The sequence below is a fragment of the Salvelinus fontinalis genome, chromosome 34, assembly GCF_029448725.1.
Source record: "Salvelinus fontinalis isolate EN_2023a chromosome 34, ASM2944872v1, whole genome shotgun sequence".
Classification (NCBI taxonomy): domain Eukaryota; kingdom Metazoa; phylum Chordata; class Actinopteri; order Salmoniformes; family Salmonidae; genus Salvelinus; species Salvelinus fontinalis.
In genome coordinates this window covers 30,448,733-30,476,232 of record NC_074698.1, presented here as the reverse complement: position 1 = coordinate 30,476,232, position 27,500 = coordinate 30,448,733, and the positions used below count along the sequence as shown (strand labels likewise).

The window sequence follows — 27,500 nt, the reverse complement described above, 5'->3', positions numbered from 1 at the left end:
ACATACAGTAGTGCTCTATAGGCCCTGGTCAAAACTAGTGATACTGTCCCTATTGCCTACATACAGTAGTGCTCTATATGCCCTGGTCAAAACTAGTGATACTGTCCCTATTCCCTACATACAGTAGTGCTCTATAGGCCCTGGTCAAAACTAGTGATACTGTCCCTATTCCCTACATACAGTAGTGCTCTATAGGCCCTGGTCAAAACTAGTGATACTGTCCCTATTCCCTACATACAGTAGTGCTCTATAGGCCCTGGTCAAAACTAGTGATACTGTCCCTATTGCCTACATACAGTAGTGCTCTATAGGCCCTGGTCAAAACTAGTGATACTGTCCCTATTCCCTACATACAGTAGTGCTCTATAGGCCCTGGTCAAAACTAGTGATACTGTCCCTATTCCCTACATACAGTAGTGCTCTATAGGCCCTGGTCAAAACTAGTGATACTGTCCCTATTCCCTACATACAGTAGTGCTCTATAGGCCCTGGTCAAAACTAGTGATACTGTCCCTATTCCCTACATACAGTAGTGCTCTATAGGCCCTGGTCAAAACTAGTGATACTGTCCCTATTCCCTACATACAGTAGTGCTCTATAGGCCCTGGTCAAAACTAGTGATACTGTCCCTATTCCCTACATACAGTAGTGCTCTATAGGCCCTGGTCGAAACTAGTGATACTGTCCCTATTGCCTACATACAGTAGTGCTCTATAGGCCCTGGTCAAAACTAGTGATACTGTCCCTATTCCCTACATACAGTAGTGCTCTATAGGCCCTGGTCAAAACTAGTGATACTGTCCCTATTGCCTACATACAGTAGTGCTCTATAGGCCCTGGTCGAAACTAGTGATACTGTCCCTATTCCCTACATACAGTAGTGCTCTATAGGCCCTGGTCAAAACTAGTGATACTGTCCCTATTGCCTACATACAGTAGTGCTCTATAGGCCCTGGTCAAAACTAGTGATACTGTCCCTATTCCCTACATACAGTAGTGCTCTATAGGCCCTGGTCAAAACTAGTGATACTGTCCCTATTCCCTACATACAGTAGTGCTCTATAGGCCCTGGTCAAAACTAGTGATACTGTCCCTATTCCCTACATACAGTAGTGCTCTATAGGCCCTGGTCAAAACTAGTGATACTGTCCCTATTCCCTACATACAGTAGTGCTCTATAGGCCCTGGTCAAAACTAGTGCAGAGAACAGGATGCCTTTTGGGATACATTTCTGTTCATGAAAAGTAGTTGAGCTTGAGGCGATTCAAGCATTCTCAGTTAGTGCTTACATTAGTCAAAGGAACTCTCTCTCTCTCTCTCTAATGAAGTCATTAAGAAAGGGATCAATAGATTTCTATAGTCATTGGTGTGTATAACAGGAGTGCTTTTGAAGTCCTGTTGTTCTGCCGCCAGAACGGTTCCATCCACTGTTGTCAACCGTCGCTTGTTTTTAGAACAAATCCTGTGGTTTCGGGTTTAAGCATAATTAGTGTGTTTTGTTCAGAGGACTGTGAACTGCCCTCTCTGATCATCACATGCGAATTCTGTAGCCGCTATGTAGAATTCTATAACATCTATGGGCTATTTATCAAGGATTTTAGGACCTCACAATGAAAGGAAAATATGTTTTAGATTGCATCACCATGATATCATACTGAAAGGTGTGTTTATCTATAGGTTATTTTACAGGAAATGACAAGGACAAGTGCTGAGAGAGCATTATGTTGTAGGCAACCAACCCAACAGGCAGCGGGTTCGGAGGCGCTTACGTGGAGTCTTGGTTGAAAGAGGCGCAGCCAAGCCCCGTCAGCTCCGTCCCCGGCCCGGCTCCCGGTTCACCCGGTCCGCTAGGACCGTCTGCTCCCTCTCCCGTCTCCATCCCGATTCCCAGCGACCTCTTTCCCTCCCTCCGCCCTGGATCGGAGGCCTGGGATCGGCTTTGCCTCTTGGCACGATAGTGTCGGATTGAGGATCCAGCTGAGAAGAAATCTCGATCGCCTTTTTAACAATAAACCGATCTAATCATAGGCTTGAGTGTTTTGAACTCCTTATTTCCGGTGTTTTTAGAATCCAAATCTGAGTTCCATAAATGTTCTTATTTAGTGCAGAAGATATCAGACACTCTGGAGAAAGAAGAAGGGAAAAAACCCGAAGCAAAACAAGAACAGCTGACAGCTTGTTGCGTCACTCGGATTTCCCGTCCCAGTTGGCTAAAAGCGAAATTCAATGTTGTCGTCGGCTCGATTCTGATTGGTCAGGTGCATAGAGAATGATAGAGGCCTGTAGTGGCCAAAAGTATATTTTAGCATGTGCAGCGCCAGAGGGGAAGATGCGAAGCAAGAGGTTTTACTCCGCCCAAAATCTGTCCACGAAAATAAACCCAACTTTCAAAAAACGACTATATCGGAGTTGTGCCTGTTTTCCAGAGATAGATAGAAGACTCGGATAGAGGACTCATCGTGGATATAACCCGTTTTAGCATGGACATTGCCATTGAGGGCTTCCACCACTTAAAGTAGTCAACTGGGTGGGGGTTCCTATGAGTTGGGAGCAATCAGCCAATGAAGAAAAATTAAATTGACTACTTTAAAATGGAGATATCCTCAATGGTGCTGCCCATGCTGTCACATATCCTATAATCAAATCAAATTGTATTTGTCACATATTTTGTAAACGACAGGTGTAGACTAACAGTGAAATACTTGCTTATGGGCCCTTCCAAACATTGCAGAGAGAAAAATAATAGAAAAATAATAACAGGAATAAATATACAATGAGTAACGATAACCTGGTTATATACACGGGGTACCAGTACCCAGTCAATGATAACTTGGTTGTATACATGGGTTACCAGTACCTAGTCAATGATAACTTGGTTATATACACGGGTTACCAGTACCTAGTCAATGATAACCTGGTTATATACATGGGTTACCAGTACAATGATAACCTGGTTATATACATGGGTTACCAGTACAATGATAACCTGGTTATATACACGGGGTACCAGTACCTAGTCAATGATAACCTGGTTATATACACGGGGTACCAGTACCTAGTCAATGATAACCTGGTTATATACACGGGGTACCAGTACCTAGTCAATGATAACTTGGCTATATACACGGGGTACCAGTACCCAGTCAATGATAACTTGGTTACATACATGGGTTACCAGTACCAAGTCGATGTGCAGGGGTACGAGGTAATTGAGCAAGATATGTAGACGTAGGTAGGGGTAAATTGACTTGGCAATAGGATAGATAATAAACAATAGTAGCAGCGTATGTGATGAGTCAAAAGAGTTGCAAAAAGGTTCAATGCAGATAGTCCAGGTAGCTATAGGTTAACTATTTAGCGGTCTGATGGCTTGGGGGTAGAAGCTGTTCATGGTCCTGTTGGTTCCAGACTTGGTGCATCGGTACCACTTGCCGTGCAATATTAGAGAGAACAGTCTATGTCTTGGGTGGCTGGAGTCTTTGACAATTTTTAGGGCCTTCCTCTGACACCGCCTGGTATAGAGGTCCTGGATGGCAGGGAACTCTGCCCTAGTGATGTACTGGACTGTACTCACTACCCTCTGGTGCGACTTGAGGTCGGATGCCAAGGAGTTGTCATATCAAGCGGTGATGTATGCAGCCAGTCAATATACTCTCAATGGTGCCGCTGTAGAGCTTTTTGAAGATCTGAGGGCCGATGCCAGATCTTTTCAGCCTCCTGAGGGGGAAGAGGCATTGTCGTGACCTCTTCACAACTGTCTTGGTGTGTGTGTGGACCAGACGAAGTCCTTAGTGATGTGGACACAGAGGAACTTGAAGCTCTCGACCCACTCCACTAGAGCTCCGTCGATGTGAATAGGGGCGTGCTCAGCCATCTGTTTCCTGTAGTCCACAATCAGCTCCTTTGTCTTTCTGACGTTGAGGGAGAGGTTGTTGTCCTGGCACCACACTGCCAGGTCACTGTCCTCCTCCCTATAGGCTGTCTCATCGTTGTCGTTGATCAGGCCTACCACTGTTGTGTTGTCAGCAAACTTAATGATGGTGTTGGAGTCGTGCGTGGCCATGGGTGAACAGGGAGTACAAAAGGGGACTAAGCACGCACCCCTGAGGGGCCTCATGTTGAGGCTCAGCGTGGCGGATGTCTTGTTGCCTACCGTCACCACCTGGGGGCGGCCCATCAGGAAGTCCAGTATCCAGTTGCAGAAGGAGGTGTTCAGTCCCAGGTCCTGAGCTTAGTGATGATCTTGTAGGGCACTGTGGTGTTGAACGCTGAGCTGTTGTCGATGAACATCATTCTCACATAGGTGTTCCTCTTGTCCAGGTGGGAGAGTGCAGTGTGGAGTGCGATAGAGATTGTGTCATCTATGGATCTGTTGGGGCAGTATGCAAATTGGATTGGGTCCAGGGTGTCTGGGATGATGGTGTTGATGTGAGCCATGACCAGCCTTGGAAAGCATTTCACGGCTGCAGATGTGAGTGCTACAGGGAGATAGTCATTTAGACAGGTTACCTTGGCGTTCTTGGGCACAGGGACTATGGTGGTCTGTTGGAAACATGTCGATATTACAGACTGGGTCAGGGAGAGGTTGAAAATATCAGTGAAGTCACTTGCCAGCTGGTCAGCACATGCTCTGAATATGCATCCTGGTAATCTGTCTGGCCTCAGGGCCTTGAAGGTCTTACTCACATCGGCTACGGAGAGCGAGATCACACAGTCATCCGGAACAGGTGGTGCTCTTATGCATGGCTCAGTGTTGCTTGTCTCGAAGCGAGCATAGAAGCCATTTAGCTTGTCTGGTAGGCTTGCATAACTGGGCAGCTCGCGGCTGGGTTTCCCTTTGTAATTCTTGATAGTTAGCAAGCCCTCCCAAATCCAACGAGCATTAGAGCCGACGTAGTATGATCCGATTTTAGTCCTATATTGAGACTTTGCCTGTTTGATGGCTCATCGGAGGTCGTAGCGGGATTTCTTACAAGCGTCCGAATTAGGGTCCCGCTCCTTGAAAGCGGCAGCTCTAGCCTTTAGCTCAGTGTGGATGTTGCCTGTAATCCATGGCTTCTGGTTGGGATATGTACGTACGGTACACTGTTGGGATGACATCGTCGATGCACTTATTAATGAAGCCTGTGATTGATGTGGTAAACTTCTCAATGTTATCGGATGAATCCCAGAACATATTCCAGTCTGTGAAACTGTCCTGTAGCTTAGCATCCGCTTTATTCCACCGCTTCAGTATTGAATGCATCACTGGTAAACAGGAAACAGGAATCAGGAGTTATGATCAGATTTGCCAAAGGGAGGGCGGGGAGCCTTGTATGCATGTCTGTGTGTGGAGTAAAGGTTATCTAGAGTTAGTTGCACAAGTGAAATGCTGGTAGAAATGAGGCAAAACATATTTCAGTTTCCCTGCATTAAAATCACCGGCTACGAGAAGTATCGCCTCTGGATGTGCATTTTGTTGTTTGCTTATGGCCCAATACAGCTCGTTGAATGTAATCTTAGTGCCAGCATCGATTTGTGGTGGTATCTCATCTTACCCGAGGCTGCCGTCCGGTCTTGACGATGAAAAACCAGCTGGATCTATATTATACACGTCCTTGTTCAGCCATGACTCAGAAAAACACACAATATTACAGTTGTTCAGGTCACGTTGATAGGAGAGTCTCTAACGGAACTCGTCCAGCTTGTTCTTCAGTGTCTGTACGTTCGCCAATAGAATGGAGGGTATAGACGGTTTATTTACACGCCAACGTAGTCTCGTCAGGATGCCGACTCTTATGCCTCTTCTTGCACCGTCACTTCCTTTTTCGAGTTCCTGGGTGGATCAGGGCCCTGGTCCGGAGGAAGCAGAATGTCCAGAGCTGCCAACTCGTTGAAGTAGAAAATTGTCATCCAAATGAAACTTAGTGATCACTGTTCAGATGTCCAGAAGCTGTTTTCGGTCATAGGAAATGAAGGCGGAGACATTATGTAAAACAAAAAGTTAAGATCAGCGGGGGAAGAAAAAACACACACAAAATATCAGAATTGGTCAGGAGCCCATAAAAAGGCTTTACTGCAGCGCCGTCTTTACAGCTTAATGGCACAGGCACAAAGATGAGTCCTCTGTCGATCTCTATGGCCTGTTCACATGTGTATCTGCCCTCTCATTGGCTAGAATGGTCCCACCTGATCTCGCCTCCTCCCGCCTGCCTTCCATCTTTGAAGACATGTATTTCCATTGTTAGACCGGTCACTTGACTAAATAATAGACATTCTTGGCTTCCACCATATTTAATGTAGTCAACTGGGTGGGACTTCCAAATTCATTAGCTGAGTACTACTTCAAAATGGAGATTGCCTCAATGGCGCTGCCCCAAACACACAAATGCTATAATGGGAATTTTAAACTAGGTGGTTTGAACCCTTAATGCTGATTGGCTGAAAGCTGTGGTAAATCATACCGGGTATGACAAAACATGTATTTTTACTGCTATAATTACGTTGGTAACCAGTTTATAACAGCAATTAGACACCTCAGAGGTTTGTGTATATGGCAAATAAACCACAGCTAATGGCTGTATCCAGCCACTCTGCATTGCATCATGATAAAAACAGCCTTTAGCTGTGTTATATTGGTCATATACCACACCCCCTCGGGCCTTATTGCTTAATAACTACTGCATACACTGAGTATACCAAACATTAGGAACACCTTCGTTATGTTGAGTTGCCCTCAGAACAGCCTCAATTTGTCGGGGCATGGACTCTACAAGGTGTCGAAAGGGTTCCACAGGGATGCTGGCCCATGTTGACTCCAATACTTCCCACAGTTGTGTCAAGTTATCTGGATGTACTTTGGGTGGTGGACCATTTTTGATACACATGGGAAACTGTTGAGCGTGGAAAAACCCAGCAGCGTTGCAGTTCTTGACACAAACCGGTGCGCCTGGCACCTACTACCATACCCCGTTCAAAGGCACTTAAATCTTTTGTTTTTCCCATTCACTCTCTGGATGGAACACATACACAATCCATGTCTCAATTGTCTCAAGGCCTAAAAATCCTTCTTTAACCAGGTCTCCTCCCCTCCATCTGCACTGATTGAAGTGGATTTAACAAGTGACATCAATAAGGGATCATCGCTTTCACGTGAATTCCCCTGGTCAGTCTATGTAATGGACAGAGCAGATGTTCTTAAATGATTTGCATACTCAGTGCTTTCTCTATCATTATCTATGGTCAGGTGGAAAAAAAGGTTTGTCTTGATTGGCTCCTCTTGGGGAAAGGGAGGTCGGGTAACGCCCCTAGTGTAAATCTATGCAGTAGTAGCAGAGATACTGTATATAATGAGTTGTTGTCCCGAAGGTGGGAAGGCAGGTGACAAGCTATCTATCGATCTGCTTATTAAACCTATAGAAACACAGTGAATAACGCTATATTCCCCGTGGACAGACTTTGACGTGAGTAAACCCTCTGGCTCCGCCTCTTCCTCTCTAGTAGCCCTGCATGTTGTTATTCATGGAGAAGTCAAACCAGTGGGCGGTGGTCACAGTGGGCGGTGGTCACAGTGGGCGGAGGTCACAGTGGGCAGAGGTCACAGTGGGCGGTGGTCACAGTGGGCGGTGGTCACAGTGGGCGGAGGTCACAGTGGGCGGTGGTCACAGTGGGCGGAGGTCACAGTGGGCGGAGGTCACAGTGGGCGGAGGTCACAGTAGGCAGAGGTAGACAAGAAAAGCTATTAATTTACAGTAGTAACAGCTGGCAAAACATTGGCCTTCCTTGACTTCTCCTTGAGCGACCCTCAAGCACCTGCAGCAGCCTTTTGCTTACACATGTTACTTTGTATTTTGTATATTTATATTTATATTGTACTTTGTAGCATTTAAAACAGTTCTGGAGTGTAGATTCACTGTAGCCATACTGCCATAGACACAATACCTTGTTGAAGTGTAGCACTCAGCCAGGGATGGACATTGTGATTTATATAATAATATGTCTTATTACAGTATTAGAAATATACACCAAACGTACCACTTGGGTGTGAGTTCCTTTATCACGTAGGAACCACAGTACAATATGAAAACTCAGTCCACCACAATCTGTAGAAAGCATGTTTATTTACTCAAAAATATTGATTCATCGATTGAAACCCAGCACAAAGCAACATGATTTATTGCTAAACATCTTGAAGCTGCAGAAACGTCTACTGTTCCAGTTGAAAATTAATACACATGATAACACATCTATCTGTGTAAAATAATAGGTAACTTGACAGTGGTGTGACTCTGTGTTTGGGGTCAATTCCATTTCAATTCCAGTCAATTCAGAAAGTACACTGACATTCCAATTCTCTTCAATGCTTTTCAATGAGGAATAAAAAAAATAAAAAATGGAATTGGAATTTGGTTTACATTTCGAATTGACTGAAATTGAAATGGAATTGACCCCAACCCTGGTGTGACTAACTGCTTAATGTAGATGTTAATAACAACTGGTAGTGGCGAGTCCCCTGGTCAGCTGGAGTGATGCTGACCGCACAGATGGCAACACACAGCCTATGGCTCTAGCATCCTCCATGAACTCAGTGCTGCAGGGAAAACAGAGAGAAGAAGAAAAACAGGTTCATAAATGTCATATAAACAGAGTAGAACAGCCTGAGTTTTACCCATAAGGCTCTGGTCAACAGTAGTGCACTATGCTGTGTAATGATATGGGGGAAAGGTTAGTGTTGGAACGCAGGCCAACACACTATCCAGGATACACTTCCACACTCCTTCCCCCAGGGGGCAGCAGCTGGGTCTAGGTGCTGAGCTAAGCCTTGATAAGCGCATCAGGTGCAGCCAATGAAGGTGATTGGCAGTCCGGGAGAGAGAGGAGGACAGAAGCCTCTCAGCCGGATTTGATTTGTTTTTGTTGTGTTAGAAAACCTCTTTAGTTGGGCATACATTTTATATTTTATATATGTATATATATATTTATATATTTATACATATATTTTACATATGTATATATATATTTTTACATATATTTTATATATGTATATATATGTTTATACATATATTTTATATATGTATATATATGTTTATATATATTTTTACATATATTTTATATTTGTATATGTATATATATATGTTTATACATATATTTTACATATGTATATATATGTTTATATATATTTTTACATATATTTTATATATGTATATATATGTTTATACATATATTTTTGTAGTGTGGTTTCTGTACATATTTACTTAGTCACCATGAACATATGAATAATCTGTTTAGACTGGCCGACCAAGAGGTGAAGATGGAGCCCTGATCTCGGTAAATTGCTTTCTCCTGGGTACATTCAACACCTGGCTGAATACGCGGACTTCTCACATCTATACACACATCAACTCAGGTTACAGAGTCCAATGGCTGCAAGCTTTACACCACTCCAGCTGACGCTTGGCACTGTGCACAGTGATCTTAGGCTTGTGTGCGGCTGCTCGGCCATGGAAACCCATTTCATGAAGCTCCCGACGAACAGTTCTAGTTTTGACATTGCTTCCAGAGGTAGTTTGGAACTCGGTAGTGAGTGTTGCAACCGAGGACAGACGATTTTTATGCGCTACGTGCTTCAACACTTGATGGTCCCGTTCTGTGAGCTTGTGTGGCCTACCACTTCACAGTGGAGGCATTGTTGCTCCTAGACGTTTCCACTTCACAATAACAGCACTTACAGTTGACCGGGGCAGTTGTAGCAGGTCAGAAATTTGACAAACTGACTTGTTGGAAAGGTGGCATCCTATGACGGTGCCATGTTGAAAGTCACTGAGCTCTTCAGTAAGGCCATTCTACTGCCAATGTTTGTCTATGGAGATTGCATGGCTGTGCGCTCGATTTTACACACCTGTCAGCAACGGGTGTGGCTGAAATAGCCAAATCTACTCATTTGACGGGGTGTCCACATACTTTTGTATATGTGGTGTATGTAGGCAGTACCTTGAAGTCCCAGAGGACCATAGCTCCGTCCAGACCCACACTGCTGTACTTGTCCACGTGGACCTTAGTTCCTGACACGATACACAGCTGACTGGAGGGAGACACAGGAGCAGAGAGATTCAGTATAGTTACAAGCACTTCGCTACACCCGCAATAACATCTGCTAAACACGTGTATGTGACACACACAACGCACAACACACATACAACACACAACACACATACAACACACAACACACAATACACACACAACACACACACACACAACACACACACACACAACACACATACAACACACATACAACACACAACACACATACAACACACAACTCACACATACAACACACACATACAACACACACACTCCCTCTCTCCTCACGTGATGCTGTTCTGGTGCAGGCAGCCCAGCTCGTTGCTCTCATCGTCAGTAGCCTTCTTATCCAGATTGCGGAAGTGTTGCATGGCGGACATGCTGCCCCTAGAGGTCTGCTTGGGGATGTCCAGCTTCTTAACAAACTTCAGACTGCCTGGGCCCTTATAGGAGAACTGAAACGGACAGCAGTCATGGCCCTGAAACAGAGGGTTTAGACATTAGGTATGCAGGGTATGTATGCTAGGAACATATAGGGTTTAGACATTAGGTATGCAGGGTATGTATGCTAGGAACATATAGGGTTTAGACATTAGGTATGCAGGGTATGTATGATAGGAACATAGAGGGTTTAGACATTAGGTATGCAGGATATGTATGATAGGAACATAGAGGGTTTAGAAAATTAGGTATGCAGGATATGTATGATAGGAAGATAGAGGGTTTAGACATTAGGTATGCAGGGTATGTATGATAGGAAGATAGAGGGTTTAGACATTAGGTATGCAGGGTATGTATGCTAGGAACATAGAGGGTTTAGAAAATTAGGTATGCAGGATATGTATGATATTGCCTTATGGCTGAGTCCCAAATGGAACCCTATTGCCTTTATATAATGCACTGCTTTTGACCAGGACCGATAGGAGCAAACTGTAGGATACCATGCCACAAGGGATCCTGTAAAGCCTATATATAGGGGACAGTGTTCCATCTGGGACAGTGTATTTCTTCAATGAACTCCCACAGGTGGAAGTGGTTCGGTGAACTAGGCTCACATGTTGAGTAACCTTGCTATGGTTCTGTTCGGTCACAAATGAAGAGAGTGAGAGAGGTGTGTTTTCTTACCGCGGCAACCATCTCTGTGGGGCTCACATAGAGCACGCTCACTAGAGGGAGGCGGTCCGTTGTCAGCTGAGTCACCCTGTCAATCGACACAAGGTCAAAGATCAAGAGTCAGGGGTCAATGACATGTTCCTCTCTTTGTGTGAATTTCTAAATGAAAGATTCCTCACATCCCTTCTCCTAGCCTCTTCCTCAGAACATCAGAAGGACCCAAGGTTTCTTTTCAAGGATCTCCTTCAAGGCTCTAATGGCTTCCCTTTTCCATTTTCAGGAGGTGAGGTGAGTGGACACCAGTAGTGGAGGAAAAGACTGAGAAGCACCCTTTCTGTCAGTGATAGCTACTCACTCTTTCCCCTGGGTACCGTCTGCCTTATAATTTGTCCCTTTCACATTCACTCTTTCACCCCTTCACTCACTCTTTCCCCTTGGTAGCATCTGCCTTATCATTTGTCCCTTTCACATTCACTCTTTCACCCCTTCACTCTTTCACCCCTTCACTCTTTCACCCCTTCACTCTTTCACCCCTTCACACCTTCACTCTTTCACTCACTCTTTCCCCTGGGTGGCGTCGGCCACACTGATGCTGCTGTTGTGAGCGACCCAGGCCAGGTGGTCTCCGCTGGGGGAGAAGGAGACACTGTGCACCCAACCTCCACAGTCCTTGGTCTCCAGCAGCATCTCCCCAAATGGCATCTTAGCCCCCCACGCTGTCGGGCCTGGTTTGTCCTCGATTTCCTTGATGTAGGCAGAGAAGATCCTACATGAAGAGTATTTGGGAATTGTCATGTTTGTATCACTATGGGCCGATCCGGCTCGCACAACGTTACTTTAATACCTGCTGATTTTGTATCACAAAGAGAGAGATAGAACGTGTGAGAGAGTATTTTTAAATACTGTTATAGTAATAACAGACAGTATATACATTGGTATAAAAAGTTAAACCACCATATTATGACTCACACCTAGAAAAAAGTGATCAGAAAGGGTTCTTCAGCTGTCCCTATAGAAGAACCATTTTTGGTTCCACTTGACCCCTTTTGGGATCCATGTAGAATTTTCTGTGAAAAGGGTTCCACATGGAACCCAAAAGGGTTCTACCTAGTACCAAAAAGGCTTTACCGAAGGGTTCTCCTATGGGGACAGCCGAATCACCCTTTTAGGTTCTAGATAGCACCTTTTTTTCTAAGATTGCCATGGTAAAGAAACCTGTTGAGAGAAAACACAAAACTATGGCAAGATTGTTTGCGAAATGACATCAGATTCAATTCAAAGGTGGTGCAGGGTTTATCAAGCAGAAGTGCTGTACAGATGTATTATATTGTCATATTTTTGTAACAGCTCCTTGACCAAGCATTAGAAAATAAATAATCTGACCCGATAATTACCTAGCTAAAGGCTGAATAAATAAGAATCAGCCAAACAACAGCATCAGAGACAGTTACTATCTGTTGGTTCTGACCTGCAGTGGAAGCCTTAGAGACAGTTACTATCTGTTGGTTCTGACCTGCAGTGGAAGACTTAGAGACAGTTACTATCTGTTGGTTCTGACCTGCAGTGGAAGCCTTAGAGACAGTTACTATCTGTTGGTTCTGACCTGCAGTGGAAGACTTAGAGACAGGTACTATCTGTTGGTTCTGACCTGCAGTGGAAGACTTAGAGACAGGTACTATCTGTTGGTTCTGACCTGCAGTGGAAGCCTTAGAGACAGTTACTATCGGTTGGTTCTGACCTGCAGTGGAAGCCTTAGAGACAGTTACTATCCGTTGGTTCTGACCTGCAGTGGAAGCCTTAGAGACAGTCACTATCTGTTGGTTCTGACCTGCAGTGGAAGACTTAGAGACAGTCACTATCGGTTGGTTCTGACCTGCAGTGGAAGACTTAGAGACAGTTACTATCGGTTGGTTCTGACCTGCAGTGGAAGTCAGAGGACCCTGCAGCCAACAGGATGTTGTTGGGGTGCCAGTCCAGACACATCACCGTGGACCGGATGCTCTTCTTTATGTGCTTACTGAGCCACCTGCAGGGGCCAGAGGTCACAGAGGTCTCAAAGGTCAAAGGTTGTTATAGATTCATACTGGACAAATCTCAAGACACTACTGAGCCACTACAGGGTCAGAGGGGAAAGGTCACAGTAGATTCTTTCTGGGAACATCTCAAATGGTGCCTCACTTCCAGCCTATAGTGTACTACTGTAGTAACAGTCACAACAACAGTATGAGTAAGAGGGTACAGTGAGAGTGAGTGAGTGAGTGAGTGAGTGAGTGAGTGAGTGAGTGAGTGAGTGAGTGAGTGACCGCCCGAGCGATCGACCGTCCGACTGACTAAATGTGTTCCGTGTCTCTCACCAGTCGTTCTCCTTCTCGAAATAGCAGACAGAGATAAGGCGAGCTCCGCTGCCCAGGGCAAACTTATTCTCCAGAGGGGACCACTTGACAAAGGTAGCAGCCCGGTTGATCCTCACCAACACCAGAGTGGGCTTCCACACCTTGTCCTTCAGGGTCCACACGTACGCATTACGGTCCGATGCACACGTCACGATGCGGTTCGAATCCGGAGCCCAGTCGACGCCTGGAAGGTTTTTAGGAGAAGGAGACAATGAAGAGAATGATGCAGTTGGAATGTTCAGGCTAGCACCCTGTGTGTGTGTGTGTGTGTGTGTGTGTGTGTGTGTGCGTGTGTGTGTACATGTGTGTGTGCGTGTGTGTGTGTGTGTGTGTGTGTTCAGTGGAGTTACAGACTAACCAATGATGTTTCACTTCCTGGCTGTCTATGGTTGAGTCCCAAACGGCTTATGGGCCCTGGTCTACACTAGTACACTATAGGGAATAGGGCCCTGGTCTACACTAGTACACTATAGGGAATAGGGAGCCATTTGGGTCTCATTGTATGTGGGTACCTGTGATTCGTCCTTTGGGTCTCATTGTATGTGGGTACCTGTGATTCGTCCTTTGGGTCTCATTGTATGTGGGTACCTGTGATTCGTCCTTTGGGTCTCATTGTATGTGGGTACCTGTGATTCGTCCTTTGGGTCTCATTGTATGTGGGTACCTGTGATTCGTCCTTTGGGTCTCATTGTATGTGGGTACCTGTGATTCGTCCTTTGGGTCTCATTGTATGTGGGTATCTGTGATTCGTCCTTTGGGTCTCATTGTATGTGGGTACCTGTGATTCGTCCTTTGGGTCTCATTGTATGTGGGTACATGTGATTCGTCCTTTGGGTCTCATTGTATGTGGGTACCTGTGATTCGTCCTTTGGGTCTCATTGTATGTGGGTACCAGTGATTCGTCCTTTGGGTCTCATTGTATGTGGGTACCTGTGATTCGTCCTTTGGGTCTCATTGTATGTGGGTACCTGTGATTCGTCCTTTGGGTCTCATTGTATGTGGGTACCTGTGATTCGTCCTTTGGGTCTCATTGTATGTGGGTACCTGTGATTCGTCCACTGTGCTCAGTCAGCTCGTGGATTTTGACCCACTCGTTCCCCTTCTTCTCATAGATGATCACCACACTGCTGTTGGGGCTGACAGCAATCTCTGGGGATAGACATCATTACGTCACTACAATATCTTGATTAACAACAACTAATACACAGCAATATCTGGAGAGGGGAGAGACATCTTTACATCACTACAATATCTTGATTAACAACAACTAATACACAGCAATATCTGGAGAGAGGAGAGACATCTTTACGTCACTACAATATCTTGATTAACAACAACTAATGCACAGCAATATCTGGTGAGGGGAGAGACATCTTTACGTCACTACAATATCTTGATTAACAACAACTAATACACAGCAATATCTGGTGAGGGGAGAGACATCTTTATGTCACTACAATATCTTGATTAACAACAACTAATACACAGCAATATCTGGAGAGAGGAGAGACATCTCTGCATCTCTACATCATCTTGATTAACATGTAATAATGTGTAATGGATAGAAACATGCTGATTGACAGTGGCACACACACACACACAAACGCACAAACGCACACACAAACGCACACACAGACACACACAACATTGCATATTATGTGGAGGAGAGATGTCAATAATGCATTGATGTATCATATACGACACGTGCAGAAACATACAGTACATTGTGTATGTATACACAGCAAATTCTCCAGTGGTGAATCAACACTGACAGTGTTCAGTTCAACACTGGGCCAGTGTGTATAAGTGTCCACGCTTTTCAGTGTTAAATCCCTGTTAAAGGAAATTAGCACTTTTAGTGTTATGCAAGAACACCTCTTATTTAACACCAGGAAGTGTATATAGTTTTCACCAATGGTGTTTGCAATGACACCTCATAGTATTTTTTTAACAATTACACCAATTAGGCCTAGTTTCACCCTAGTAAAAAGGTCTGACACTCATGGTTTACAGGCCACATCAGGCCTTGAAGTAGGGTAGGTAACGTTCCCCAAATTCCCAGATATCCTGGTTGAAGGATTCCAGATTTTTTTATTATTTCTGCCCATTTCCAGGAATCTTCCAACTGTGATTTCTGAAAAATCTGGAAATTATGGCAAGATTTTTGACCAGAATTTTGCAACCCTACCTGCAAGTCACACTATACTGGTCTGCAAAGTGATGCGTAATTCCTATTGGAACCCAGACAGAATGATTGCCTGGGTGAGCAACATTGTGAGGAGAGTACATAACACATTTAAAAAGGGGACAACCATTTCAGTAACGGGTGCAAAAAATCTAATTAACTGATTGTATTCGTTTTGAAAAGGTATGTTATTTGTCTCTGAGTAGCATTTATATGAATCAATCAATCACTGTACAAGCAAAAACAAAAGAATCAAAAAACAATCCTAAAAAAATCTACCTGCAGTAGAGCATGCTGGGAAATATGATAATGATGGCCGTGGTTTTGATGGGAACATTATACTCTCCACAAAATAAAACCAGAGAGGAAGAGGCAAAGCGAGAGAGTTCACTCTCACCAAAATCTGTCCACGCGGGAATACAGCGTAATTCAATGAGTTTCTGTGGGCTTAATGAGCAGACTGATAAGCAGACTTCCTGCCTCCCGCCTTTGCGACAATGGCTCCTATTGTTAGCCTCTAGTCATTATATAATGATCTCTGGTAAAACTGGCACAATCACACTCTCACAGTCAACACTGGTTATTAACATCAACGCTGGGGTTGTCTACACTAATAGAGTTAATTTAACACCTGAACCAACACCGGGAATGTTACACTGAAAAACATCTACATTAGGTAACACTGGACAATTTGCTGTGTAGCAATGGCATTGTGTTAACCTTGTCCTCAGGCTCAATTGCTACTGCATATAGACGTTGGATAGAGGGAGATCCGACTTGGGACCAGATTAGCATGTTTACCTACAATTTCCCTCTACATCAAAGATAACTGGTTAAATGTGGGATACTGTAGATTAACCACAATGTTCATGTTACATGTACTTTAACAGAATACTAAAGGGTACAGTTAGACTAGTAAAGGAGATGAAGAAGAAGAGTAAAGTCCAATGTCTCCCAAATGACACCCTATTCCCTACATAATGCTCTTTGGGTGCTGGTCAAAAGTAGTGCACTATATAGGGAATAGGGTACCATTTGGGCCGACATCTACAGTACGGAGCTCCTTACATCTCTGCTACATTTCCTATGTTGATAATCACATTCCCCAGATCTTCAGACAATTTTAATGGACAGCAATTAGAGAAGGAAGAGGAAGTGCATCTGCAGACAGCAAGCAACACGAGGGGTTTGCGTCTCAACGGGCACCCTATTCGCTACATAGTGCACTACGTATGACTACAACCCTATGGGCCCTGGTCAAAAGGTAGTGCACTGTATAGGGAATTTGGGACGCATCCGAGGAGCCAGCAGGCCAGCTGATGGAGGTATAGACCGGGAGAAAGAGAGGTGTGTGCGTGCGTGCGTGCGTGCGTGTGTGTGCGTGCGTGCGTGCGTGTGTGTGTGCGTGCGCTGAAATGCGGGCGGACTGGTTTAAGTATTACTGCAGGACTACTTACGCGTCCTGTCCTTATTCCAGGCATGGCAGGAGAGAGGCTCCAGCCCAAAGCTGTACAGAGACATGCTTCAACAAGGGTTCCACAGGGTTCTGGAATGTGCCTGGGATCGGAATGTCTTCTTCTTCTCAGGGATTGGTTGGAACTCTACTGTAGTAAAACCAGGAAGGGAGGGTTAAAAGTGAGACAGATTGGGTTAGATAAAGTTAGATTGTAGGCCTAGGCTAAACTCTAGGAGTCAAATTTGCCCCCAAGCAACTCAACCCCCAGTGTATTTCAGAAACTGGTTGAATGTCTGAATTGTTTTTAGTTGTATCTTACTATAATCGTGACCGTTTAGGTCAATATTAAGTTGAGCATCGACTTTTGTTGCGTTGAGCAACGAGTTGAGCAAGGAAACTAACTGCGGACGTTGGTCGTCAGTGTTGGCACATACTTTGTAAACACATAAAGGCTACCTTTCATCTTTACATGGTTGTTCTTGCCTGCTAGCTGTGTTGACATAGTGGGAAAACCATTGGATTCAGATACAGTCAACCCTACAGTATATATTTTTGTATAAATAGAGATGTGTATCTTCCTTCCACTTGGTGGGAGACACTCAGAGGACCAGAAGGACTTTCTGATTGATCCTATGCACAACAACATTAGACTGGGTCCATTGCATACCCTTCATTTCCTGCTCTATTGGCCTCCATTGCTCTATGCCTCTCATACTGTCACTCCTACATTCTTGATGCCCTTGATACGTGGCATTATAAGACCTTTCTGCAATGCCTCCCAGTCCCAGTATCTGACAAGGAACTGAACTGAGAGTGCTTTCTTATCACACTTAATTAGCATAGAGATCAAACACTCACAGACACAGATACACACACAGACACAGATACACAGACAGACACAGACACAGACACAGATACACACACAGACACAGACACAGATACACACACAGACACAGACACACACTCAAACAGGAAAGACCACGCCATAAGAAACCCAATGCAACTAAGAAACAAGGAAATGTCAACCAAAACCAGTCTCTCCCTCCTACCTCTCCTTCCTCCAGTGGACAGGAACGACAAGATGATGTAAAACAACTTCTCTGTGTGTGTGGTTGTAGCAGGGTTGTATTCGCGGACTCTGGGCAGTCGACACGAATGAAGCAGTGCAGGGCAGGACTGGAGAGGACACAAGAAGAGGAAGTAGAGCGAGATTGAGAGACAGACAGAGCGAGGGAGGAGAGAAGAGGGTGTGTCTGCGTATTCAGCTATTGCGCAAGCACCTGGGACAAAGGTTGGTGGAGGATGAAGATAACATACATACTGTCAGAATAAGAATAAGACTTTCCCTCAACAGTACACCTGTAGTAGTTTAACAGAATAAGACTTTCCCTCAACAGTACACCTGTAGTAGTTTAACAGAATAAGACTTTCCCTCAACAGTACACCTGTAGTAGTTTAACAGAATAAGACTTTCCCTCAACAGTACACCTGTAGTAGTTTAACAGAATAAGACTTTCCCTCAACAGTACACCTGTAGTAGTTTAACAGAATAAGACTTTCCCTCAACAGTACACCTGTAGTAGTTTAACAGAATAAGACTTTCCCCCAACAGTACACCTGTAGTAGTTTAACAGAATAAGACTTTCCCTCAACAGTAAACCTGTAGTAGTTTAACAGAATAAGACTTTCCCTCAACAGTACACCTGTAGTAGTTTAACAGAATAAGACTTTCCCTCAACAGTACACCTGTAGTAGTTTAACAGAATAAGACTTTCCCTCAACAGTACACCTGTAGTAGTTTAACAGAATAAGACTTTCCCTCAACAGTACACCTGTAGTAGTTTAACAGAATAAGACTTTCCCTCAACAGTAAACCTGTAGTAGTTTAACAGAATAAGACTTTCCCTCAACAGTACACCTGTAGTAGTTTGATGGAATAAGACTTTCCCTCAACAGTACACCTGTAGTAGTTTAACAGAATAAGACTTTCCCTCAACAGTACACCTGTAGTAGTTTAACAGAATAAGACTTTCCCTCAACAGTACACCTGTAGTAGTTTAACAGAATAAGACTTTCCCCCAACAGTACACCTGTAGTAGTTTGATGGAATAAGACTTTCCCTCAACAGTACACCTGTAGTAGTTTAACAGAATAAGACTTTCCCCCAACAGTACACCTGTAGTAGTTTGATGGAATAAGACTTTCCCTCAACAGTACACCTGTAGTAGTTTAACAGAATAAGACTTTCCCTCAACAGTACACCTGTAGTAGTTTAACATAATAATACTTTCCCTCAACAGTACACCTGTAGTAGTTTGATTGAATAAGACTTTCCCTCAACAGTACACCTGTAGTAGTTTGATTGAATAAGACTTTCCCTCAACAGTACACCTGTAGTAGTTTGATTGAACAAGGAACATGTTGACACCTGTTTTCTGGTTTAAATATATCACAAATGTTGTAAATCTTTAGTGAGCATAATGTTTGGAGATCAGACGCACTAGATTATTTATGAAAGCATGCATGAAGAAATCATATTTATTCGGTTTTTCTGATACTGAATACGTTTTTTATACATTGAGATTACAGCAAGAATTATATCTATAATGGTAAGCCTATGTAAAAACTCAACTTCTCAAGGGACAAGAGAGACAAGTCTATTTGAATATTCTTGCGTTCCCTACAAATGTTGATATGCAGTAAATGTTGATATGCAGTAAACGAAATACTTGTTATCAAAACACTCACTTTCTGTGAAGTGTTGGCAGTACAAAAAAAAGGGCTTGCCCTTTAAGGTAGTTAAGGTGACGTATATACCAGAACGAGGCAGAGATTGGTCCAAACCTGATTCCGGTAGGGCAGCCGTCCAACTAAGGACTGAGGGGGAAAAACAGGGACGAGGAACTGTCAGTTTCCGAAATAAAGACAGCATTTCAATCTGGTTTGGTAAGCGGTTTGTCTTAATTTTGTTCTAAATAGTCTCGATGTATGTGTTGGAGCGCTGTATGTATGATGATATTGCCTAATTATAACCTGTATCTCGCCGTCTTCCCGTTTGTTATGATAACGCAAATTGGCTAACGTTACTAGCAAGATAGCTAGGTTTCCAAGATGGCTGTTTTAATCAAAAGACCTCTGCGGGACTTTTAGTTAACGTTAATCGTTTCAGAATTCCTCAGAATATTAATTCCATATGCTTTCCAAACAGTTATTACAAATTAAATGCATTATTACGGAATATTAAGCAAGGGTCCGCTGCGAGCTACAGACGAATGGTTGCCTGCCCTCGAAAGACACAGCTAACTACCATTAGCTAGCTAGCATTTCACTTTGGTGTTTATTGTGACAGTAGTTTTGTCGTATGGTCCACGTTACTAAGTAGTTAGGTAGCTTGCCAACACTCACCAGTTTACATTATCTATGTAGGTAGTTGCCTCAAGTTTTGTTTGTTTGCCCTTGTAAGTTATGTGATCAATTTAATTTGTATAATTGACACAGTCCCAAATCGATTAATTTATGGGGATTATGGACATCTTTCTCCAAATTGAAATATCTTCATATTTTGTCGATGTTTAATTCTCATTTTCAGTATACAGTAGGGTACACACACCATAAATCAGGTTATGAAAAATTCCGTCGCACCCTGGTGTCACATGCCTGTCTGCTGCTGTCCTGGTTGTGCAGCGTCCTCCCTCTAACCAACGTTAGCTATATAAAGGAGAGTTGGCGAGTGTGGCGAACTAGACTGATTCTGGTTGCCACATAATGCATTGCAATGTCCGTTGAATGCGAGTGAGAGTTTAGTCCGTTGGTTCAGCAGTATGGTCTACTGTTATCCTGAGATTTTGAGTTGGGATGATACAATGGAGCTTTGTGTCAAGCATTTATCTCCCCCTTTCTCTTTCGCTCTGTGGAATATTTCAATAAATATGGGTTGTATTGACAATGGTGTTTGTTCTTCACTGGTTGCCCCACCTACTGTGGTATTTCACCCAATAGATATGGGAGTTTATCCCCCCCCCCCCCCCTCTTACTCTCTCAAAACGCCCTCCCTTGCTCTAACCCGATAATGTTTTGTCCTCTCCCCACTTTTCACACCCTTAAGTTTCTCTCCCTCCCTGTTTATCATTACACTTTCTTTTTTTCTCTACACCCTCATGTTCTCTTCTTCTCACTGTCCTCTGTTTCTACTTTTCTCTATCTATCAAACACTACCCTCTTTCTCCTGCTACACCTGTCTCCCTGTGCATGTGTTTTCTCTGTATTTATCTCTGTCCTTCTGTGTCCCCCAGGTCAATAGGTTGTGAGTGTGATGGCGTCGGGCAGTACGAGCAGTGAGGAGGAGAGGAGTCTGAGGGAGTGTGAGCTGTATGTGCAGAAACATAACATCCAACAGCTGCTGAAGGACTGCATCGTACAGCTATGTACCTCCCGGCCAGACAGACCCATGGCCTTCCTCAGAGAGTATTTCGAGAGGCTGGAGAAGGTGAGTCTGGGTGGGCAGGGTCCTGTATGTGTGTGTGCTGATATTTGTAAACAAAGGCAAGTATCCATCTCAAAGTGGACAGATAAGTCCAATCCTACTCTGTTCTAATGGTATACAGTAATAAAACTATATTATATTCTTCTCTCTGTGTTCCCACTAGAAGGGTATACAGTAATAGAGCTCTATTCTTATCTCTGTGTTCCCACTAGAAGGGTATACAGTAATAGAGCTCTATTCTTATCTCTGTGTTCCCACTAGAAGGTTATACAGTAATAGAGCTCTGTTCTGCTCTCTGTGTTCCCACTAGAAGGTTATACAGTAATAGAGTTCTATTCTACTCTCTGTGTTCCCACTAGAAGGGTATACAGTAATAGAGCTCTATTCTACTCTGTTCCCCACTAAGAAGGTAAATACTGCTAAATTCTATACTGTTCTACAACTACAGTGCATTCTGAAAGTATTCAGACCCCTTGACTATTTCCACATTTTGTTACGTTACAGCCTTATTCTAATATGGATATCTACACACAATACCCCGTAATGACATCACAATACCTCGTAATGACATCATAATACCCCATAATGACATCACAATACCCCATAATGAAAAGGCAAAAACAGGTTTTTAGATTTGTTGTTGTTGTTGCAAATGTATAAAAAACAGATAGCTTATTTACATAAGTATTCAGGCCCATTTGCTATGAGACTTGACATTGAGCTCAGGTGCATCCTGTTTCCATTGATCATCCTTGAGATGTTTATACAACTTGATTGGCGAAAATGTAGTAAAATTGATTGGGCATGATTTGGAAAAGCACACACCTGTCTATTTAAGTCCCACAGTTGACAGTGCATGTCAGAGCAAAAACCAAGCCATGGGGTTGAAGTAATTGTCCTTAGAGCTTGAAGACAGGATTGTGTTCAGGCACAAAGGGTACCAAAACATTTCTGCAGCATTGAAGGTCCCCAAGAACACAGTGGCCTCCATCATTATTAAATGGAAGAAGTTTGGAACCACAAAGACTCTTCCTAGAGATGGGCGCCTGGCCTAAATGACCTAGAACCCGATAGTCACTCTGACAGAGCTCCACAGTTCCTCTGTGGAGATGGGAGAACCTTCCAGAAGGACAACCATCTCTGCAGCACTCCACCAATCAGGCCTTTCTGGTAGAGTGGCCAGATGGAAGTCACTCCTCAGTGAAAGGCACATGACAGCCTGCTTGGAGTTTGCCAAAAGACACCTAAAGGCCTGTCAGACCATGAGAAACAAAATTCTCTGGTCTGATGAAACCAAGATTGAACTCTTTGGCCTGAATGCCAAGTGTCACGTTTGGAGGAAACCTGGCACCATCCCTACGGTGAAGCATGGTGGTGGCAGCATCATGCTGTGGGGATGTTTTTCAGCAGCATGGACTGGGAGACTAGTCAGGATCGAGGGGAAAGATGAACGGAGCAAAGTACAGAGAGATCCTTGATGAAAACATGCTCAAGAGCGCTCAGAACCTCAGACTGAGGCAAAGGTTCACCTTCTAACAGGACAACGACCCTCAGCACACAGCCAAGACAATGCAGGAGTGGCTTCGGGACAAGTCTCTGAGTGTCCTTGAGTGGCCCAGCCAGAGCCCGGACTTGAACCTGATTTAACATCTTTGGAGAGACTTGTAAATAGCTGTGCAGCGACGCTCCTCATCCAACCTGACAGAGCTTGAGAGGATCTGCAGAGAAGAATGGTGTCTGAATACTTTCTGAATGCACTGTATCAGGGCTCTACACTGACCTTTTTTACAAGGAGCACGCAAGGACATTTAGGAGCACAATGAAACATTGGAGGCAATAAGAGTCCCAGAATCCTTAATGTTTCTAGGTGCGCAGGTGCTCCTAAAATAAGGGAGGGAGAGATGCTGCTCTTGCTTTTCACAAAAGGGGAGCTTTTACGTCTGTAGCTTGTTGCTGGCCAATCATAAGCCATCAAAGCGCAAATAGACTATGGTCATAGAGTCTCGCTCTGTGTGGGGCAAAAAGTTAGGAGATATTTACTCAACGGAAGACTGAATTAAAAGTTAAAGGAGAAAGAAGGGCTACAATGACCAAGAGCCAACAGGCTGCTACTTCATATTCTGAATGGAGTTAGTCCCGTGTAGCTCAGTTGGTAGAGCATGGCACTTGCAGCGCCACGGTTGTGGGTTCGATTCCCACGGGGGACCAGTATAAAAAAATGTATGCACTCACTACTACTGTAAGTCGCTCTGGATAAGAGCGTCTACTAAATGACGTAAATGTAATGTAAATGAGTTGTTGTTGTTTGTAAATGTAGGATGAGAAAGCGTACGCAGTCTCAGTTAGCCTAGCTAGCTAAACTAGCTTCTCCAGGGGTTTGATGCAGTCAAGACAGGTACTATATAATCCTAGTTGATGATAAATAGCCTAGCTATGGCAGCTATTGGTCTACTATAGCTCAGGTCAGCTTGGTTTTAATGCTGTCTCTGTGTCCCTCCCTCCTCCACGAGTGTCTCACTCACGTTACAGCCTCTTCCTCTCCTCCCCCTGCTAGAGCACCCCCCGTCGCGCTTTATCAGCTCCGGTTAATAAAGAAACTTTTTTTAAAGGGCTTTTCTGCTGCTTCCCTCACTCATCGGACCAGCTCTGGATCCGACCAGGTCTATAGGAAACGTGTCTAGTTTTCGGGTTCGTTCAGAACGGACCTCTGTATTATTATCTATGTATATCGGGTCTGGGTGGGTAAGCCCCAGGTCCATTTTGGACCCGTGAAGATCTCTGTTCTATTCTACTATAACTGAACCCCCCCCCCCCCCCACCAGGAGGAGGCGAAGCAGATCCTTCAGCAGCAGAAGTCCAACTCTCGCTCCGACTCCCGTGAGGATGAAGTGTCTCCTCCCATGAATCCCGTGGTGAAGGGGCGGCGGCGGCGCGGTGCCATCAGCGCCGAGGTCTACACAGAGGAAGACGCCGCCTCCTACGTCAGAAAGGTCAGGGGGGGTCAGCCCTCAGCCAATCACGCATCGCTACAGGTGCACCTGACCCTACAGTTATTACTTCAATCTGATTTAATATAATCTAACGACTGAAGGCAGTTGGCTTGTGATGAATGAAGCTGTCCCTTCTGCCTCTGCAGGTTATTCCTAAAGACTACAAAACGATGGCCGCCCTGGCTAAAGCCATTGAGAAGAACGTGCTGTTTGCTCACCTGGACGACAACGAGAGAAGGTACAACTGTTCACGGATTGTGTGCTAAACAACGGTGTGCTACCGGTGCTGTGAAATGAAAATCAAAGTAGTTATGATGTAATGTTGATCCTGTCATTGTGTCGACCACCTCCACTCTTCACAGTGACATCTTTGACGCCATGTTTTCTGTTACCTACATCGCCGGGGAGACGGTCATTCAGCAAGGTACGCCATTTTACCTTGTTACTTTGACATGAAGTCATGGATGTTTTTTAGTGGCCTGTCCAGGATAATCTCCTGGCTGTAGTTCCAACAGGATTACATGACCATCGTTACCGCTGGGTCAGAATGTGTCTCACGACTGTTGTTTCCCACCAGGTGACGAGGGTGATAACTTCTACGTCATCGACCAGGGAGAGATGGATGTACGTCCCTGTTTTCTGTCTGCACGCTAGGACAACTTATGTATAGTAGGGAAGACAGACTACCTATCTATGGTCTATATAGTGGTAGATCTGTTGTGTACAGACTACCTTTTATATGGTCTATAGTGGTAGATCTGTTGTGTACAGACTATATGGTCTATATAGTGGTAGATCTGTTGTGTACAGACTATATGGTCTATAGTGGTAGATCTGTTGTGTACAGACTATATGGTCTATAGTGGTAGATCTGTTGTGTACAGACTACCTATCTATGGTCTATAGTGGTAGATCTGTTGTGTACAGACTATATGGTCTATAGTGGTAGATCTGTTGTGTACAGACTACCTATCTATGGTCTATAGTGGTAGATCTGTTGTGTACAGACTACCTATCTATGGTCTATATAGTGGTAGATCTGTTGTGTACAGACTATATGGTCTATAGTGGTAGATCTGTTGTGTACAGACTATATGGTCTATAGTGGTAGATCTGTTGTGTACAGACTACCTATCTATGGTCTATAGTGGTAGATCTGTTGTGTACAGACTACCTATCTATGGTCTATATAGTGGTAGATCTGTTGTGTACAGACTATATTGTCTATAGTGGTAGATCTGTTGTGTATAGACTCTATGGTCTATAGTGGTAGATCTGTTGTGTACAGACTATATGGTCTATAGTGGTAGATCTGTTGTGTACAGACTATATGGTCTATAGTGGTAGATCTGTTGTGTACAGACTATATGGTCTATAGTGGTAGATCTGTTGTGTACAGACTATATGGTCTATAGTGGTAGATCTGTTTGTTAAAAAGACATTATGATGTAAGATAAAATACTGACAGATTCATACTGTGGGGAAAGCTATTTCCATTGGTGAGGTTGTTGCTATCTCCCTCCCTCTCGCCCCTCCCTCTCTCCCTCCCTCTCCCTCCCTCTCGCCCCTCTCTCCTCTCTCTCTCTCACAGGTGTATGTGAACAATGAGTGGGTGACCAATATTGGGGAGGGGGGCAGCTTTGGCGAGCTAGCCCTGATCTATGGGACCCCCAGGGCCGCCACGGTCCGAGCCAAGAGCAACGTCAAACTGTGGGGCATCGACAGGGACAGTTACAGGAGGATACTCATGGTGAGACTGGCTGGCTGGCTTTGGCAGAATGAGTTAATTCAGCTCTACGTAGATATATGAAATGATACAATGTTATGAGGTGTTATTTTCCCCGGCAACAACATTATTGGGAGACATTGGTTTGAACAAATCGGTTCCATATAGTTCCTGTTTACACACGGTGTCAGTCCAGTCATTCAGAGGTCTCTAACAATGGTAGGAATAGCAGATGTCTGGGGCTACATCTGAACACCGTTAGTACACATTTGGGTGTTATTATGGGACTTAACATGCTCTGTCTCTCTCTGTCTCTGTCGCTCTCTGTCTCTCTCTGTCTCTGTCGCTCTGTGTCTCTCTCTGTCTCTGTCGCTCTGTGTCTCTCTCTGTCTCTGTCGCTCTGTGTCTTTCAGGGAAGCACTTTGAGAAAGCGTAAGATGTATGAGGAATTCCTCAGCAAGGTGTCCATTTTAGGTGAGGAGTCACACATTCTACACATGACTACTCTGACCAACAAGCTGTTCAAAGAGTTGGAACAGTCTAACATGCTACCTACCTACCTACCTACCTACCTACCTACCTACCTACCTATCTATTTGGTGTATGTATGGAATCGAGTCGCTACAAACAAACCCAGCCTGTGATCTTTCCTGTCATTCCCCCTCTGCTGTGTTGTTGAGTGGTGCTGGGGCGCCACCCTGTGGCCAGTGTGTGTATCAGCATCTGCCAGGCTGACTGTAGTGTGTGTCTGTGGTCCTCTACAGAGTCTCTGGACAAGTGGGAGAGGCTGACTTTAGTGTGTGTCTGTGGTCCTCTACAGAGTCTCTGGGCAAGTAGGAGAGGCTGACTGTAGTGTGTGTCTGTGGTCCTCCACAGAGTCTCTGGACAAGTGGGAGAGGCTGACTGTAGTGTGTGTCTGTGGTCCTCTACAGAGTCTCTGGGCAAGTAGGAGAGGCTGACTGTAGTGTGTGTCTGTGGTCCTCTACAGAGTCTCTGGACAAGTAGGAGAGGCTGACTGTAGTGTGTGTCTGTGGTCCTCCACAGAGTCTCTGGACAAGTGGGAGAGGCTGACTTTAGTGTGTGTCTGTGGTCCTC

At 44.4% G+C, this 27,500-nt stretch overlaps 3 protein-coding genes across 5 annotated transcripts in view; 1 reads left to right on the top strand and 2 right to left on the bottom strand.

Moving 5' to 3' along the window:
* The window catches only part of wipi1 (WD repeat domain, phosphoinositide interacting 1), a 29,911-nt gene extending 27,708 nt beyond the window's left edge, over nucleotides 1-2,203 (bottom strand). Inside the window, exon 1 of the mRNA XM_055898466.1 lies at nucleotides 1,770-2,203. Coding sequence (XP_055754441.1) covers nucleotides 1,770-1,879 — 110 coding nt within the window. The 5' untranslated portion in view covers nucleotides 1,880-2,203. The remainder of the gene's footprint in view (nucleotides 1-1,769) is intronic.
* Nucleotides 2,204-8,082: 5,879 nt separating this feature from the next.
* On the bottom strand, nucleotides 8,083-18,422 carry zgc:86896 (uncharacterized protein LOC415190 homolog). 2 transcript variants are annotated; one of them, XM_055898464.1, is made up of 10 exons: nucleotides 18,256-18,422; nucleotides 17,208-17,354; nucleotides 14,610-14,714; nucleotides 13,527-13,749; nucleotides 13,091-13,198; nucleotides 11,732-11,938; nucleotides 11,185-11,260; nucleotides 10,348-10,538; nucleotides 9,970-10,060; nucleotides 8,083-8,569 (listed from the first exon to the last, which is right to left on the bottom strand). In XM_055898464.1, the coding sequence occupies exons 2-10, from the start codon at nucleotides 17,269-17,271 to the stop codon at nucleotides 8,564-8,566; spliced, it is 1,071 nt and encodes a 356-aa protein (XP_055754439.1). In that variant the 5' UTR covers nucleotides 17,272-17,354; nucleotides 18,256-18,422; the 3' UTR covers nucleotides 8,083-8,563. The 2 variants fall into 2 exon arrangements, with proteins under 2 accessions (XP_055754439.1, XP_055754440.1); XM_055898465.1 differs by having other exon boundaries at nucleotides 17,208-17,351.
* A 1,622-nt stretch (nucleotides 18,423-20,044) lies between these two features.
* The window catches only part of LOC129833699 (cAMP-dependent protein kinase type I-alpha regulatory subunit-like), a 15,347-nt gene continuing 7,891 nt past the window's right edge, over nucleotides 20,045-27,500 (top strand). Inside the window, exons 1-8 of one of the 2 annotated variants that reach the window (XM_055898463.1) lie at nucleotides 20,045-20,152; nucleotides 21,499-21,692; nucleotides 24,512-24,679; nucleotides 24,826-24,917; nucleotides 25,042-25,103; nucleotides 25,257-25,303; nucleotides 26,271-26,429; nucleotides 26,819-26,879. In XM_055898463.1, the coding sequence (XP_055754438.1) occupies nucleotides 21,519-21,692; nucleotides 24,512-24,679; nucleotides 24,826-24,917; nucleotides 25,042-25,103; nucleotides 25,257-25,303; nucleotides 26,271-26,429; nucleotides 26,819-26,879 (763 nt within the window). In that variant the 5' untranslated portion in view covers nucleotides 20,045-20,152; nucleotides 21,499-21,518. Of the gene's footprint in view, nucleotides 20,153-21,498; nucleotides 21,693-24,511; nucleotides 24,722-24,825; nucleotides 24,918-25,041; nucleotides 25,104-25,256; nucleotides 25,304-26,270; nucleotides 26,430-26,818; nucleotides 26,880-27,500 lie in introns of both variants that reach the window. The other variant, XM_055898462.1, reaches the window with a different exon arrangement.